The sequence below is a fragment of the Berghia stephanieae genome, chromosome 1, assembly GCF_034508935.2.
Source record: "Berghia stephanieae isolate SIO BIC M18660-M18661 chromosome 1, UCSD_Bste_1.3, whole genome shotgun sequence".
Taxonomy (NCBI): Eukaryota; Metazoa; Mollusca; class Gastropoda; order Nudibranchia; family Aeolidiidae; genus Berghia; species Berghia stephanieae.
Genome location: NC_088360.1, coordinates 112,184,134 through 112,200,686, shown reverse-complemented (window position 1 = coordinate 112,200,686; position 16,553 = coordinate 112,184,134). Strand labels below are relative to the sequence as shown.

The following is a 16,553-nucleotide window of genomic DNA, read 5'->3' as shown; positions in this document are numbered from 1 at the left end:
GAGATCACGCTGTTTTCCGACTGTCTTTGTCTTGGAATGCAATTACTTAGTTTTGTCCTAACCGGGTTCCTTGACTGGGAGGTAAACAGTCAAATGTATAGTTATAATTTTGGGAAATGATATTTTGTCCCTTGTAAATCATGTCTCTGTTAGGTCCTGTCACATTTTTTGTTTGTTTTAAATATATAAGGAACAAAAAAAGAAGTTTTTATATAGCACAATATTCACTTGAAGGCTCAAAGCACTTTACAAGGGGTCCCAGGCCAACAGAAACACTTAACTTGTAGGAAGAGACATGACGCCTGTTAGGCGAGATTTTTATTTTGGACACAATGACGCTGTTAACAGCCTGGTACTCATTTTACACCTCTAGTATAGTGAGAGAATGTGAGTAAAGAGCCTTTTCCAAGGACTCAACTATGTGCAGAGCGAGGCTTGAACCCAGTGTCAAACCACAAGTCCACATAGCCGCAAATATAATGGCTTGTAAACATTTTATTGTGTTCCTCTTAGTGGGGGCCTGTGCTTGTGTTTGGATGACATTTTTAGGTGATGTCAAGCCGAGTACACTGATAGTGTGCTCTTGGAATCTACATCTGTTCCCTATTTGAATCCTTCCCCTTTGTCTTACTTTTTCTCATGTGCTTTTAATTTCAAATCTATAACTTTTCTGACTTTCCCATTTTCTTCCTTTTTATGGTGCTGAAATGACCTAAATGTGTCGCAAGTGCCATAAAACCCTTAAAAACAAACACCCGAGACACAATATAAGCACAAAGCACTGGAATTTAGTAATGTATTTATGTCTTTGTTTTTTGTTGTTGGCTGAAGAAGAGTTTTGAGCCCGAAACGTTCCGTGTTTGGTATTTTGTTCTTTTTAGAAGCTGTTATATTCATTTTTGTTTATTACTACTAACACATAATATTGTTAGCTATAAGACAAAGTAATGATGACAATAAGATATCTATCATATCCATTTATTTACATTTAATGCTGAAAATATATATACAAAATTGCACTTATATCACATACGCATACACACATACCTAATACATACCATACATACACTCATGTAACAATGAAAATATACAAGAAAACTTTAATCGTAGACATTTACCTCTAACCATTTCTGTCATTTGAACACAAAATAATTCCTGCATTTTTGGAATTCTGAAATTTTACTTTATTTGTGCCCACAATATTACGCATCAATCTAAATAACTTGGGTATCAATATAAATACCACATTTAATTGCGCCACAATTATAATCATTTGTACATTTCCATTTTCCTCTTTGTCAACTGTTTAAAGTTAATGAAGTTCAATTCTGAATAAAAATAGCATTTTAATTGGTTTTGGAAAGTGAGAAGATTTTGATCCCTTTGAAATATTAAAGTGGGGTATTCCAAATTGCCACCAGACAAAATAATAGCTTAAATTAACCTCTTAAATTCACTTAACTTCTAAATACATATAAAATGCATTGTTTCTTGTTATTTATAAAGTTCTTAAATCACTGTGAAAGGACCATTTTCTCATGAAATTGTTCTAAACCGCAAGTCTGTTTTTGCCATTTCTGAATTTGATCATATTTCATATAAACTAGGTTCTATAATCGAAAGGCAGCATGCAAGTGACATCTATATTTCATACTATTTACTTTTGGCTCAAACAAGTATGACTTCAGATATGGTAAATCCATGATTTGAGATGGAAGCCAGCATCACACTTGAGTTTGTGCTAGAAAGGATTATGAAACCTCATCTGGTGCTTGCAAATTTAGAACTAGACAAACTGATACCAAAAAAATATGCACATAGGAAGATCAAGCATGCATCATGATAAAAGCAATTGCAATACATCCACCATCCACACAAATCTTACAAGATATGTAAATATGATATGTCAACATTTAATTTTGGCATCCATATTGACAAAAGAAAAAATGTGTACAACTCTCAGACAATATCCAATGTCTGATACAGGGCTAAGCCCCCGTATACAAGGATAAGAAATAAATGTAAAGCAGAAACACGGGGTAGAGCAACAACGGTTTCTTGTGTTGTAATTCTTGAACACATAACAAGGATCCAGCACTGTATGATGCCCATAACACTCCCAACAACTGGAGAAAATGGATGGTAAATAAATAAACTTTAAGCAATAACGTTTGTTGTGTTAGTAGTTTGATGTCATCAGTAAATGAGGAAAGGTAATCAAAATTTGTTATGGTATAGCCCAGGGAGTCTGAATTTGTCCTGGTGTTTAGTGACCCTCTAGAATGGCCTAAAGAAAACAAAATAAATAAATAAATAAACAGTAAAATATCAAACTCAACTCTCCGGATAGCAGTCGTGATGTCCAGTCACTAGCAAATATGTCAAAAAAAGTGATCATTTCATAAGTCAAGAAATTCCAAGAAAAGAGAATGCTTAATTAAAAATATGACAGTGACGCAGAAGAGGCAATATAGGGCAGTAGAGAAAGGTAAATCATTGTCAATTACCTTGAATGTCATACTAATGTAGTGAAAGCCCTTTACCATGGGCAGAACCAGGGCTATGATGAATAATGGCAGAACAGAGTACCCGATGACTCCAAGACACTGTGAGTATGACACCTGGAGAAGAGAAATGACAACATAATTGAAATGAAACAAATGATAAATTTCAAAAACCTGAAAATGAATCTGATTCGATGACATGCAAAAGGCCCCATGAAAGCAAATCTATAACAATAGCAAGACAAAACGAAACAATGGGTCATTAGGGGTCATTTCAAGACCAATGATCTGATGATGATGAAGAAGAGGAAGAAGAAGATGAAAAAGAAGAAGAAGAAGAAGAAGAAGAAGAAGAAGAAGAAGAAGAAGAAGAAGAAGAAGAAGAAGAAGAAGAAGAAGAAGAAAAAAATATTAAAAAAACAAACAACTCATTAATATCTTTGTTTTCGTTGTTTTACGGCGCTTGCAAAACATTTAGGTCATATCAGCGCCAGTAAATAGGAAGAATATAGGATAGTAAAAAGTTCTAGAATTGCAATTAAAGTACATACAAGAAAAGGGGAATTGGTTCAAATAGGGAATAGATGTAGAAGCACGGGTCCTCACTAAGAGAAATACACTCAAATGTTTACACATCATAGATAATAAGTCAACAAAACAATACAGTGTATAACAGAGAGATGAATTACAAGACAACAAATATCATCTCCCAAAACTCTAACTATACATTTGACTGTTTCCCTCCCAGCTAAGATATCCTTCCAGGGCCAGGACAAAACCAAGTAATCTCATCCCAAGACAAAGACAGAAAGCAAGTTGGAAAACAGATATAGGGGGATAGAAGACACGATAAGTGCCCCCCTGCCCATTATGGGAGGTCAGGAACTGGAACCTCACCCAGATCAACAAGTTTTAATGAGAAGAAAATAATACCATAATCTTACGAGAAGAATTATTATCCCCATTTCTTTTTAAATGCGCATGTTTATAATGTGTGTGTGTGTGTGTGTGTGTGTGTGTGTGTGTGTGTGTGTAGTATGTGTGTGTGTGCGTGAGAGAGAGAGAGAGAGAGAGAGAGAGAGAGAGAGAGAGAGAGAGAGAGAGAGAGAGAGAGAGATGAGTTTGTGTTTATTGTGTCTTTGAATGTTGTGGTTGGGGTGGATGGGCAATTGGGTGGTTGTATGTGAGAAGACTTCTGTGAGTGACGCATGAGTATTTATCTTTCCCAACTAATAAACTGTACTAGAAGAAACTATAATATAATCAAACAATTGAGAACAGCAAAAAATTATAATTACTTACTTCTCCTCCTAAGACTCGTGCCAGCAAAAATATTACCAGGGACCCAAACAGCCAAATAGTCAGGATCCATGACACTACCTGTACACAAAACAGGATAGAATTTGAGTTTATGCATGACATATACAATGAGTTTATTTTATCTGCTTGTTTGGGTTTGATTTGTTTTTTTCACTATCTTCTAAGTGCTTTCTACAAATTAGGCCACATCAGCATTCATACCATCACCTGTCAAAAATGATTATTACTCTTGGTTTCTCAACTTGAAAAAAGGATGCAAGCAATCTACTGGGCTATTGTGAAGGGGTCTAAATACTTGGTGAAATAAAAAGAATTTAGTTGCAATCACAATATCATGATTTATAGATTGCAAAACAGTGAGGCATAGCTGTGGGTATTTATGTTGAGCCCACATTGACAAACGTGATAAACAAAAGTGACCTATCCTTTTTTACAGGCCAACTATGTCATCGAGAGATGTAACTATGGCTTAAATGAGAAAATAGATTGATCATTCAATCTATCTACAATTAGATTGTAACATCATCTGCAGTCTTTGAAAGGACAAATAGTCCCACTTTGACTATATATAAAGTTGTTAAGAGAAATGTAAAAAAAAAACTTTAAAAAAACCAATTTACATCAATGGATCGGGATCGGACTTATTTCTATTTCAAATGAATTTGACAGCCAACTCCTTCCATCCCCATCCCCACCCCCTACCCTGCACAGAATTCTCATTCCCAATCCACTTTAGATCCTGTTTAATATGTCCCTGGTGGCCCAATATCCTAGCTAAAGACTGCTGTATAAGAAAATCAAAAGAAATAGTTACAATGCATAAGTGAATACAGAACGATAGGATCTATGACAGTGATAAGTTTTCATTGAGATCATCCACTGATACTTAGATTGAGTGGAGCAATTAACATATGCCATCTATAACCTATATGAAATCAAAATTAAGTAGTCCTTTAGAGCCGCAGGGCTCGTGGAGTCAGAATTTATCCTGGGTTTTGTAACATTAAACAAACACTGATAATTATTAACTACCCTTTAGATAGGATATCAGTTTATACAATCATTCATTTTCTTAAGCATCAACGTTGACTTTATAAAACTTTTAATCAAACATGTCAATTTTGAGTAAATGACATTATAAGTCACAGAATAAGTTTGAACTCACTCGAAACTGTCCATAAAGGGATATAACTGCATATAACAGAATGACAATGAGGGGTCCCCAAAAGTCTGGACTTTCTCTCACAATGTGTCTGTTGAATCCAAGTTGGGGTAAGGGGAACAAAACACATCTCAGTTTGTAGTAAATATCTTTGAGATCAATATCCAACTCCTCCCTGTTTCAAATAAATGTATTAATTAATTATTGAATAACAAACAATAAGAAGAAGAAGAAGAAGAAGAAGAAGAAGAAGAAGAAGAAGAAGAAGAAGAAGAAGAAGAAGAAGAAGAAGAAGAAGAAGAAGAAGAAGAAGAAGAAGAAGAAGAAGAAGAAGAAGAAAGAGGAAAACATTCAAATATTTCATCATTAAAGACTTTTTTCCTGCATACCCTAAAAATTTGATTATTACATGTAAAGTTTTGAAAATAGATACACGTGCACTCGATTAATAAACAATTAAAATTCTGTTAAAATTAAGGATTCTGAAAAGCACAAATATGATGCTACTTTTTTTTTTTAAACCCTATTGTAGTTTTGACCCAAAATCAAAAGAAAAATAAATAAATACAAAGTATAATCTGCGACAAAATTCAATGTTATAATGCTACTTAATTCTGTCTCATGTTTGCAAGGTAAAAAATGAGAGAGGCAATAAACCCTCACATGCAGATAAATAAAACTGAATAATGAAGAGAGCTTTAGGCTAGGGTCTCTCTTAATTAAAACAAGTTCCTTTAGAGCACAATATGAACTTGAGGTAGCATTCCATATTTTAACTTAAAAAATGAGATAGCATATTATGTGGCTTGAGATAGAAGCTGAAAACAAAAATTACAATTTCCATTTGTAGTATGCACATTTATTTGCAGTAATAATAATAATTAATAATAATCTTTATTGTCCAAATTAAAGGCAATTCATGTGAGGTAAACAATGCTCAGTTTGGTTCATGGTATGAACATCAACACATTTACAAATACAGACACAGCCATACACGCTTGCACATTGTTTCTACACGTGTATACAAAAGAAATGAGCGTACATACAAACACATATACATACATACATACATACATACATGCAGACATACATACAAACCAGCATATCATCGTATATGCATGCCTACATTCATACATACATACATACATACATACATACATACATACATACATACATACATACATACATACATACATACATACATACATATATACATACACACAGACACACACACACAGACAGATAGAACGATACGATATATTTGCTGGGACAGCAGATAACCATATTATAAATATAGTGTCTTATATTAAGAAGAAGATGGCAATGATTGTGATGATGATGATGATGATGATATGATGATGATGATGATGATGATGATGATGATGATGATGATGATGACTACGATAATGATGAGATGATGATGATGATGATGATGATGATGATGATGATGATGATGATGATAACGACGGCGGCAATGTCGATGATGATGATTCACGACACTGCTTCTCGTTATTTTCATTGGTTGTCTCATTTTTCCACAGAAGATTTGTTAATTAATTTATGGCGGTTGGAATGAAGGTTGTCTTATGTCGATTTGTCCGACATTTTGCTTCTAGATACCGTCTTCCGGAGCGCAGAAGTTGGAATTTTTCGTTCAGCGGATGCCTCTTTCGTTGATAATGTTAAAAGATTTCTTCTCAACTGCATTAATATAAGTTGTGTCAAGGCTTCTAAGGTCTGTGTTAATTATTTTTGAAGCTCTCTGAGGGTTCTATGTAGTTTGGATTTTTCTTTTGTTCCACAGCTTCCATACCACGTTGTGATGCCAAACGAAACGATACTCAATATTAATGACTTGTAGATTTGTATCATGGTCTTTCTGTTCACATTGAAAGACCTTAATTTTCTGAGTATATACAAGCGCTGGTTACATTTTTATGACATTGTTGGTGTGCGATTCAAATCTTAGACTGTTATCTATAATTACACCAAGGTATTTAAACGTTTCAACAGTTTTTCAGTAATAATAATAATTAATAGTCTATATCTGAATGGGTTTAAAATCACATTTAATTTAAGTTAAATAAGTTAAAAGACATTTACATATAGAACGCTTAAAGCATTTTTTTTTTCAGAACACAGAAAAATGTTAACAAATTTTAAAATGTAGCTCATGTGGGAAAATTTGAGAAAAACTTTTGATTTAAGAATATTTTTGTTCACAAAATATGATTGTAACAGAAAAAGTGTGTGGTGCACTACTATTTGTTTATGACAATAAAGCTAAATGGAATACAAATAAAATTCTAGTTTGATTGGTATTCCAATTATCTCAATGTGTACACAATCTCTTGTTAATACAATTTTTCATCTTCAAAACGCAGAAAATCAACTTAATCAACAACTTCCCAGGTTGCATATGGGCAGTTTACTTTGTTGTTTACATAAAAATATTAACTTAGCTGTTCTTTTATCATCCATCTTATTAGAGTGCCCAAACTGTCTGATACACGATTAAATTAATAAATGTACAACTGATGATTTGTCTTCAGTCACCCTGGCTAATTGTATAAACAGTAGCATTGGATAAACCTAAGAATCTCCATTTGTGCATACTTTTCTCTATTGATACATATAATACATTCTTACAGGAGAGGTCTCTGGTCTTCCTCTTCCCCATCTTCTTCTTCCTCCAAAAGCCATCCAAACCCCCTGGATTCTAGCATTGAAGACGCAAATCCTCTCTTTCGTACTCCATAGGCAGCTGAATCTGTGGCAGAAATTGTTTGACCAGAAGCCATTGAGCCTTCTACAGAAGTGTGACCTTTGTGTTGGAAAGAAAGTATGACAATGAGTTGCAGCATTATCTAATTCTATATATTATACTAATGTATAACTATCTCCATATGTCACGCTGTGTTCTGGTTTTTACTGACAAGTTGAGTTTCATAATTCAGATGATTTAACTGTGACTGTAATTTAGCCAAGCAGCCAATAGAAATGAATATGTTGAATTTAAATATATTTAATCTTCATTTACTAAAATAAAAATAAATTGTATATGTTAAGGCTGTTACTGTCCCTATCTCCAGCAACCAGAGATCCAAATCCACCCTGCCCCCTTCAACACACCACACATATGCACACTGCATACTAACATACACATGTTCAGTCACATAGAAGATGACTAAGCAGCGATAGGTTCATTGTCAGGTGGCTCCTGAGCCTGAACCTGCCTAACAGAAGAGGAGGCAAACTGCAAACTGGAGAATGGACATGGAGAAAAGATTGCAGAAGTTGAAGTTCGGCACTGGTTAAACATGATGTTAAACCAGATTGGGCTTATAAAGAACTATTGGGTAGGTAATCTTAAATCAATTCATTGATGGCAAACTTATTTCCCTTTTACAACATCATCATGGTTCTGCACTGCAAAAGTGCCAGATATTACTTGATCAAGATGGCTTTACTTTATTCTTTGTAAATATATTTTGAACTTCAGCTCGGGGCTTGGAGACATACACTCAAGTATGGTTTCCTCAAACATATATTTGTATGTCCAAACTTTTTTCAGTATTATTCCTTGTCATCATTTCATTCCTTTTTCAAACAAATTTTTACCTCAAACACGGTTTCTTCGATCTAATTTCACTAGGCCAACATAAAAATATTAAAGGGTTATTTTAAATGCATCCAGTGATTTCAACCAACCACTGACGATTTACTGTGACATTGACAGTTACCTTCTGTGTGTATATCATGTGTATCTATCTACACTGCAGGTCTGTGTATACATAATGCAGACACACACACAGCCACTCACACATTCCATTTTGCTGTTTCACATAATCGACACCTCTCTGCTTATTCTTATCATTTAGCCGTTCATTCTAATTTCAATGCCACACGCTGTGATTTGCTAATGATAAATGATTGTAGTGACACAGCTTGGGAGAGGCCCAAGAGGTGGCTTGCTGAAGGCCAGATAATGTGGTGAATATTCAAACTAAGTATTTGTCCCCATTTATCGTATTATTTACAGTTAGTTAAAAATATTTTATAAAGTTCCAGGAATCTCTCTCTCTCTCTCTCTCTCTCTCTCTCGCACACACACACACTCTCGCCGTTGCTCATGACTCATACTCATATCTCAGTACTCCTGTAAATAATAGAAGTTATCATCAATAAACTACCTCCACTACTACAACCACCACCGCATCATCATTACTACTACTACTACCACAGCAACCTCCACATCGTTATCAAAACTGTAGCAACCACCACCACCTTTACATCATCATCCTCCTCGTCATCATCGCTACCACTGCCACTACTACAACCACAACTATCACATCATCATCATTACTACCACTACCACAGCAACCACATTGTTATCAAAACTACAGCAACCACATTGTTATCAAAACTACAGCAACCACTACCATCTTTACACCATCATTCTCCTCCTCGTCAACATCGCTACCACCACCACAGCTACCATATCGTTATCAAAACTATAGCAACCACCAGTACTGCGAATAGAAGAAATCATTATTACTGCAAATCACTAATCGCAGTATTTCTGTGAATAGAGGTGGCCATAAAACACGCATAACTTTCTTAATAATAGGGAGTGACTATTTTCATCCTGGATGAGAATAAAGTAGTGGCACCTTCTTGCTCTTCTCAACCCCTCCCTAGCTAGGCCAGGCTGTGTTTAAGTTGACGTTTTAATAAAGTTATTCAGAGTCGACTTTGGATAACTGTAGATGGTTATTCAGAGTCGACCCTGGATAACCATGTGTACAGATATTTAGAGCCGAGTAGCCTATCGAGTTGAGTTTTCGCGAGATGAGTTTCTTTCAATTTGATACCAGTTTACTACAGTTGCTTTGTGACTTTGGCAATTTTAGTGCCAAATTTTTAAATCTTGGCGATTTTTCAACTTCAGTCGCTTATAAATAAGAATCTTGAATCAATTGCAAAACATATTCCATCAACAAAACAAATTTAAATTAGCCTATAAACAATCATTTCTTAAATCGATCAGCCTAACTTATTATCTCTCAATTACCAAATGAGAGAGAGAGAAAGAGAGAGAGAGAGAGAGAGAGAGAGAGAGAGAGAGAGAGAGAGAGAGAGAGAGAGAGAGAGAGAGAAAGAGAGAGAGAATTAATGAATTGATTTTTTATTATTATTTAAATTGTTTTATAATTAGACACAAGTTGTATTAAATTCTATTAACAAATTCAGAACAATCAAACAAAAACAAAAACAAAACAAAAATTAAAAAGGAAGAAAAAAATAAAAAAGACATGCTTATAAAACTTATAAAATCGCCAAATTAATGTAATAGTAATAAATAATAATGGTATAGATTTATAGTGCGCCAAACATCCCTTCATCAGGAGGGCTCTGGGTGCATAGCATAGATTAACTTAATCATTAAACCCTAACACAGTACACGAACAACGCTAATTATACACATAATCAAAAGAAAGCCTGTTGGAATAAGAATGTCTTCAATCGACGCTTGAAGAAGAACGTATCTCTAGTGGTAGTAAATTCCACAACCTTGGACCAGAATGCTGAAAGGCGTGTTCACCAGCCTTCACTCGACAGCGGGGTGTTTTCAATTTGAGGTCGTTTGTTGATCGAAGCGATCGCTGTGGGTTATACCGTTCAACGAGGTTTGAGAGATATGCTGGTGATGAGCCCTCCAGGCATTTGAAAACGATAGTTGAAGATTTATATTTGATCCGCTGGTCCACAGGCAGCCAATGCAGCTGCTGTAGTAATTCGGGAGCTGCAGTTTTCCTGTCTTTCTGCAGTACAACGCGGGCTGCCATGTTCTGTATTTTCTGGAGTTTGTTTATTTTGTCCTTTGTGAGACCAACAAACAGTGCAATGCAGTAATCCATTTTCGGGAATATCAAAGATGTTACCAATTTGTTGCAAGTTTCCCTATTAATAAATGGTCTGATTGTTCTGATATTTCTTAGAATGCAGATAGCACTTGTTCTCACATTGTTAAGTCTAGCAGGTCCAATATTGAGGACGAGCATAACTGAGTCAGTGGGGCGACGGTCCAGTATTGAGGACGAGTTGGCTTTGATGCCGGGCGCGCCAGTCCATTATTGAGGACAAAATCAACCCCGTTTATGAATGGAGTTGTTAACCTTTCTATATTTAGAAATGCAGTAAAAATTTAATTGATTCTGATTGGTCAATAGTTTAGCTATGTCCTTCAACTTGTTGAAGGCAAGTTAGTGGCCTTTCAAGTCATAAACGAAGCCAACAAAGAGCCCCCCCCCCCCCCTTGCCCATCCCCATGCCCCTACCACGCTGTTTTGCATGCTCTGGTCATCTGTTACATCTCAAATAAAGGACACAAAGAAATAATGTTAACAACGTGTGTGTGTTTGTAGAAAATTCCTTTATTACATGTGTGCATCTGTACGTGGGCTCTTTGTGTGTATATGCGTGTGTTAGACGAAAACTAGGCTAATGTGTGTAGCAATAAGGTGTAAAGCCTTGCTCCCTCTCATTCCACCACTCAACTATTCGTAATAGAAAGATGACTGCTACAGGTTTCATAAATTCTTACTAAGTTTGCTCTCTCTCAATAAATATTTTATTTCCCTTTAAGAAAATGTAAAGGTTGTACCATAAATTATTGCTATTAGCTCAAAAAAGTATATTTTCTGGGATGGGTGTAAATATTGAAAAACTGCTAGGCGAGCTGCCATTGTTTCAACTGATCAGCTGTAGCAACTAGGCACTGTCCAGTGTAACTTCCGGAATGCAAGGCCGCGTCACTTGAGTTAACATGTTTGTTCATAGACAGATCACTCTCTAAGGTGATGCCGAGATTTTTTGCTGATGTTGTACTATCTATCACTATCATGCTACAGCTAAAAAGTACACAAATATTTACACCCATTTGCTCCATCCCCTTCCCTTTCGATCATCTTCTCATTCATGGTCACCATGTGTCTTGTGCTACTTTTGACATTTGGCGCCAGTGTGTCTAGACTAACATCATAAAAAAAGGAGTGTCACCAAAATTCATGCAACTGAGCAGAGGTGTCAATAGGGAGTTTAACCCATAGAGGCCCGGTGTTTACTAAAAAAAATTCCCCTGAGGCCCAGTGTAAGGGGCATAACTCTTAACAAAAAAATACCAACACAAAGTTAAAAAATTATTAAACGAGAACCAAATGACATAAAATTATAATTTTAATTCCTTTTTATAGCCAGATAAATTTGCTTTCGAATGATATATAATATGACATGTTTTGATTTCAATAAATTGGGAAAAAAAATATTAAAAAAAAAACTCGTTCCCCGCACCCCCATTCCCGTCATTTTCGTCAATCTCGGACTCCGATTCAGTGTCCGAATCACCTTGATCGGGTGCTAACGCCTCGTCTTGTCCACCCCCACCATCGTTTACATCTTCTCTTTCTAGTTCGATATCGCTTTCATTTCCAAAATCCTCTTCATCGTCTACACCACTCTCCAAAACATCATTTCTAGCGCCGCGCAACAAACTCGTGAGGTACGGGAATGCCATTTTTCTGAATTCGATTACTCACTTGCTATCAACGATATAAACGTGCGGTAAAAAGGAAACGGAAATAGAACGATCGCATTACGTTTACGATGTTTCCGGTTTAGAATAAAACTAAGTGATTCGTTGCAATAACAAAGTAAACATGATCCGTTTTTTCTCGGGGGCCGCGGGCGATGACGGGCGATGCGGGCCTCAACAGTCGTGGGCGACTCCAGGGGAAGCGGGCCTCTATGGGTTAATAGAAATTCTAAATGTACCTCACACACTTGAAACCAATGTCATATGAAAGAGCTGGCAACACAGATTACAAAACAGTTTGAATTTTGTTTCTATCTAGATTAGAAATGTAGTTATGGCAGTTCAAAGTCTGAAATTTCAGACCGTTTTTACCCCAAAATTACCATTGCAAAGTTGTGACCGAAACCGCGTGATGTTAATAAAAAATGGTTAAAACAGTCAATATGGAGTTCTTATCATATATTGTATACCAAAATCTTCGTCTTATCGAGGACAATGCATTTACATTAATAAAGAGGAAGATAAACAGTTCAAATTAACACATTACATAATATGACGCAAATGTTACATAATCAAAAACTCGGCTAGACGTAAGAAACAATTTGCTCTATCACTTTTGGATTTATCCCCAATATCTCACTGAAACAATTGCAAATAATTACCCTCTTTTAATTAATACATAGAGAATAAAAAAGGGTTTGAGAGTATTTAAATTAAAAGATATAAACATGTTGTGTAATGACATAATGAGTTTATTTTTACCTATGGCAATTTAATTGCATATAAATAAAATGGTAGATTGAAAAAGTTCAAATAAATTGAAACAGATTCCCTATTATAATTAGAAGGAAAGTTCTGCTTTTAATACTTTAAAAAATTATGCTGAACCACTTTGGGTTTATTGCTATTACATCATTTGAACTGACAATTAATATAATTTTATCCCCCCCCCCTTTCTCTCTCAATGTATGGGGTGTCAAAACTAATAGAACTTCTTACCATAATAATTATTAAGGCTAAGGCCTTTAGAATATGGATACAAATGATAACAAACATATCTAAACATATGGGAAAGAAACTTGATGACTTGATGGCAAAGTAAAATAAAATTAAATTAAAGCAATTGGTATTTTTAAAATATCGATATTATTAATATCGGATTTCACAAAGAGAAGAAATATACGAACTTTTAATACAAAAACTATAAAATGCCTATAAATAAAGTTGGAAAGTATGTATTTCAAAATAAAAACATAGTAAATAATAGTACTGAAAATATTATGGACTAAATTTAACATAATACATAACTAAATTTAAAATATCGATATGAATATCGATATCGCCCGGCAGCCATGATGAGAAGATAATGTAAACAAGGCATTTCGGCGCAGAGTTAAAAGGGGTCTGCGCATCGATATAGAGACCTGAAATTTGGCATGAATAAAGTTTAGATGTTATTCTAAAAACAAGCGTTTAAATTTTAAAAACACACGCGGTAAATAAAAAAATAAATGCATTTGAAAATTGCCAAATTTTAACTTCATATAACTTCTGGAATTATTGATGGATTTTTCCTTAATTGGCACCATTTAAAAGGAAATTGAAAGACGAAAATAATGATACCAAAATATCTGCAATATTCCTCTTTATAACGAAGTTATGCATCTTTAGTTGAACCCCCCAAAACGCGAACGGCAATTTCCAGTCACAACTTTCCTATGGGCGAGTTGGGTCAAAATTTGACTGCCACTGCTGCTGCTCACTAAACTGCCTAGTGTCAAAAAATTATCTAGAAGGCATATTATTGGGTTCTTTTCCCTGAACTACTGAACTACCAATCAGCAGAAAATGTTTGACATGACAATAAAAACGGAACATTTATGAACAAATCTTAAAATCCCAGAAATCCGCGGAAGATTATCATCACTGGTCCCCATTATATTTTTAAAAATATTTTTCTTTTTTTTTTTGGCAAAATCTCGAACATTTGCAAAAAAATGCAAATTTTGCGGCCGCAATGCAAATCAGCGATGCTAAAAAAAACTGCCATGACAGAAGAGACAAGAAAATACCAAAAAGTAAAACGATTTTTTCCCGTAGGGTTAAACAGAGGTGGGAGAGAAGAAAAGAAAACCGTGTGGTTGGTAACTGGAAGTTCATCACTCATAACTGTCTAGTCTACAGTTATTCAGAGTCGACTCCCCGACTCTGATTAACTGTAGACAGTTATTCAGAGTCAACTGTCTACAGTTATTCAGAGTCCGACTCTGAATAACCGTAGACAGTTATTCAGAGTCGACTCTGAATAACAGCATGCTAAAATAAAGAGTTGAGTTGAGTCAGTTGAGGCTGAGGAAATCCTGCTGGACTGGAGTGTAGTGTAAATATCTTACCAGCACTTGGCATAAACGCTAGATCCTCTTGTGATGGCATGTAACCTGATTGAGTCTGCGGTGTACTATACTGATTATTTGATACGTCAGAGGGCGTATTCATGTTTATTGAATACGCCTCTTGTGGGTTGGGATTATTATTGTAACTGTAGCTCGCCATTGTCGGTTCGGTTGTGTTGATGTTGACACTTGGCAGTTGACAAGGAAAGTTGGAACTGCGGATAGTTTCGTACTTTTTATGTTCCCGTTAGCCGGTTCAATAATTTTTAAGCGTCATATTATTATTATTATCATTATCATTATCATTATTATCATTATTATTATCATTATCATTATCATTATCATTATTATAATTTTTATTATTATTAATTATTATATTATTATTATTATTATATTATTATTATTATTATTATTATTATTATTATTATTATTATTATTATTTTATTATTATTATTATTATTATTATTATTATTATTATTATATTATTATTATCATTATCATTATCATTATCATTATCATTATCATTATCATTATCATTATCATTATTATTATTATTATTATTATTATTATTATTATTTCGATTTAGATCTGAAGATTTTGGTGACTTTTCTCTTCCTTTTTTATCCCCAAATATTATATCATCATCTTCACCAACACTAAGACCATCCCCGCCTTCATCATCATCATCATCATCATCATCATCATCATCATCATCATCATCATCATAATCGTCATCACCAGCATCATCATTAGGTCGATATGTGCAACATTTAATAAGAAGGTATACAACAATTTTCGGATTGAGACCAACAAACGCTTGGATTCGTCTATCCGTTGAGACAATGGGCCCTGATAGTGATAGTAGGAAACCAATAATGATAGATAGAGGACCCTTCTACCATCGTTGGTACAACCCATGCTACGGTTCCATTTTTGTAGTGGAAATAGGGATTCCATGAAATATCCAACCAACACAAAATGGTTCCGGCCTTAAGGAATTGTGATAGTTTAGTTGATAGAACACACGCAAACGGACCGGGATTGATCCTAGGTGAAGTCGAGAATGTTTTCGACCATCCTGTCCACCCACCAATGGTTAGATAGCTGGATCTGATAGATCTGACGTAAAGTAATTTAGATAAGTTAGATTAGCGTCCTGACCAAAGGCCAGCAAGGAATTGCCGTTACCCGTTTATCCGAGATAAACTCCGGTTGTATGGGTCTTATATGGCTTCGAAGAAGTAATATTTTCATAGTAACCGATGCCCAACAGGTACACGATTCGATCCTAGAAGTGGAAGCAGCTTTGTCATCTGAGCAAACCGACTTCAAAGAAACACGAAAGACTTATTGGCGGGTTGCACATTTCAACGTCTCATCAAAAGACTCCATCACCAATGAAATAGGATAAGTTTTTCTGCACTAGCGTTACCCTAAACATTATTCATTGACACTGTGTTCCGTGGACCTCGCGCTCCAGAGTGTCGACTGAAATAGTCCCGAGAACATTCTTGGAGAGGACGTTAAATTTGAGACAAGGATGTATATGTGTGTGTGGAAAGGGGGGGGGGGGGGGGGGT

At 35.2% G+C, this 16,553-nt stretch overlaps 1 protein-coding gene across 1 annotated transcript; it reads right to left on the bottom strand.

Annotated features, from left to right (window-relative positions):
• Positions 1-962: 962 nt before the first annotated feature.
• LOC144962742 (protein YIPF4-like) lies at positions 963-15,192 on the bottom strand. Its single transcript, XM_078895962.1, has 6 exons — positions 14,974-15,192; positions 7,636-7,810; positions 4,990-5,161; positions 3,807-3,884; positions 2,508-2,621; positions 963-2,126 (listed from the first exon to the last, which is right to left on the bottom strand). The coding sequence occupies exons 1-6, from the start codon at positions 15,131-15,133 to the stop codon at positions 1,989-1,991; spliced, it is 837 nt and encodes a 278-aa protein (XP_078752088.1). The 5' UTR covers positions 15,134-15,192; the 3' UTR covers positions 963-1,988.
• Between the last annotated feature and the right edge of the window lie 1,361 nt (positions 15,193-16,553).

Excerpts from the sequence above, each read along its gene's own strand:
- LOC144962742 (XM_078895962.1), bottom strand. The coding sequence starts at position 15,133 with ATGGCGAGCTACAGTTACAATAATAATCCCAACCCACAAGAGGCGTAT. Across the intron at positions 3,885-4,989 it reads CCCTTTATGGACAGTTTCGA|GTAGTGTCATGGATCCTGAC; the intron begins GTGAGTTCAAAC and ends TTTTGTGTACAG. Across the intron at positions 2,622-3,806 it reads CACGAGTCTTAGGAGGAGAA|GTGTCATACTCACAGTGTCT; the intron begins GTAAGTAATTAT and ends TCTCTTCTCCAG.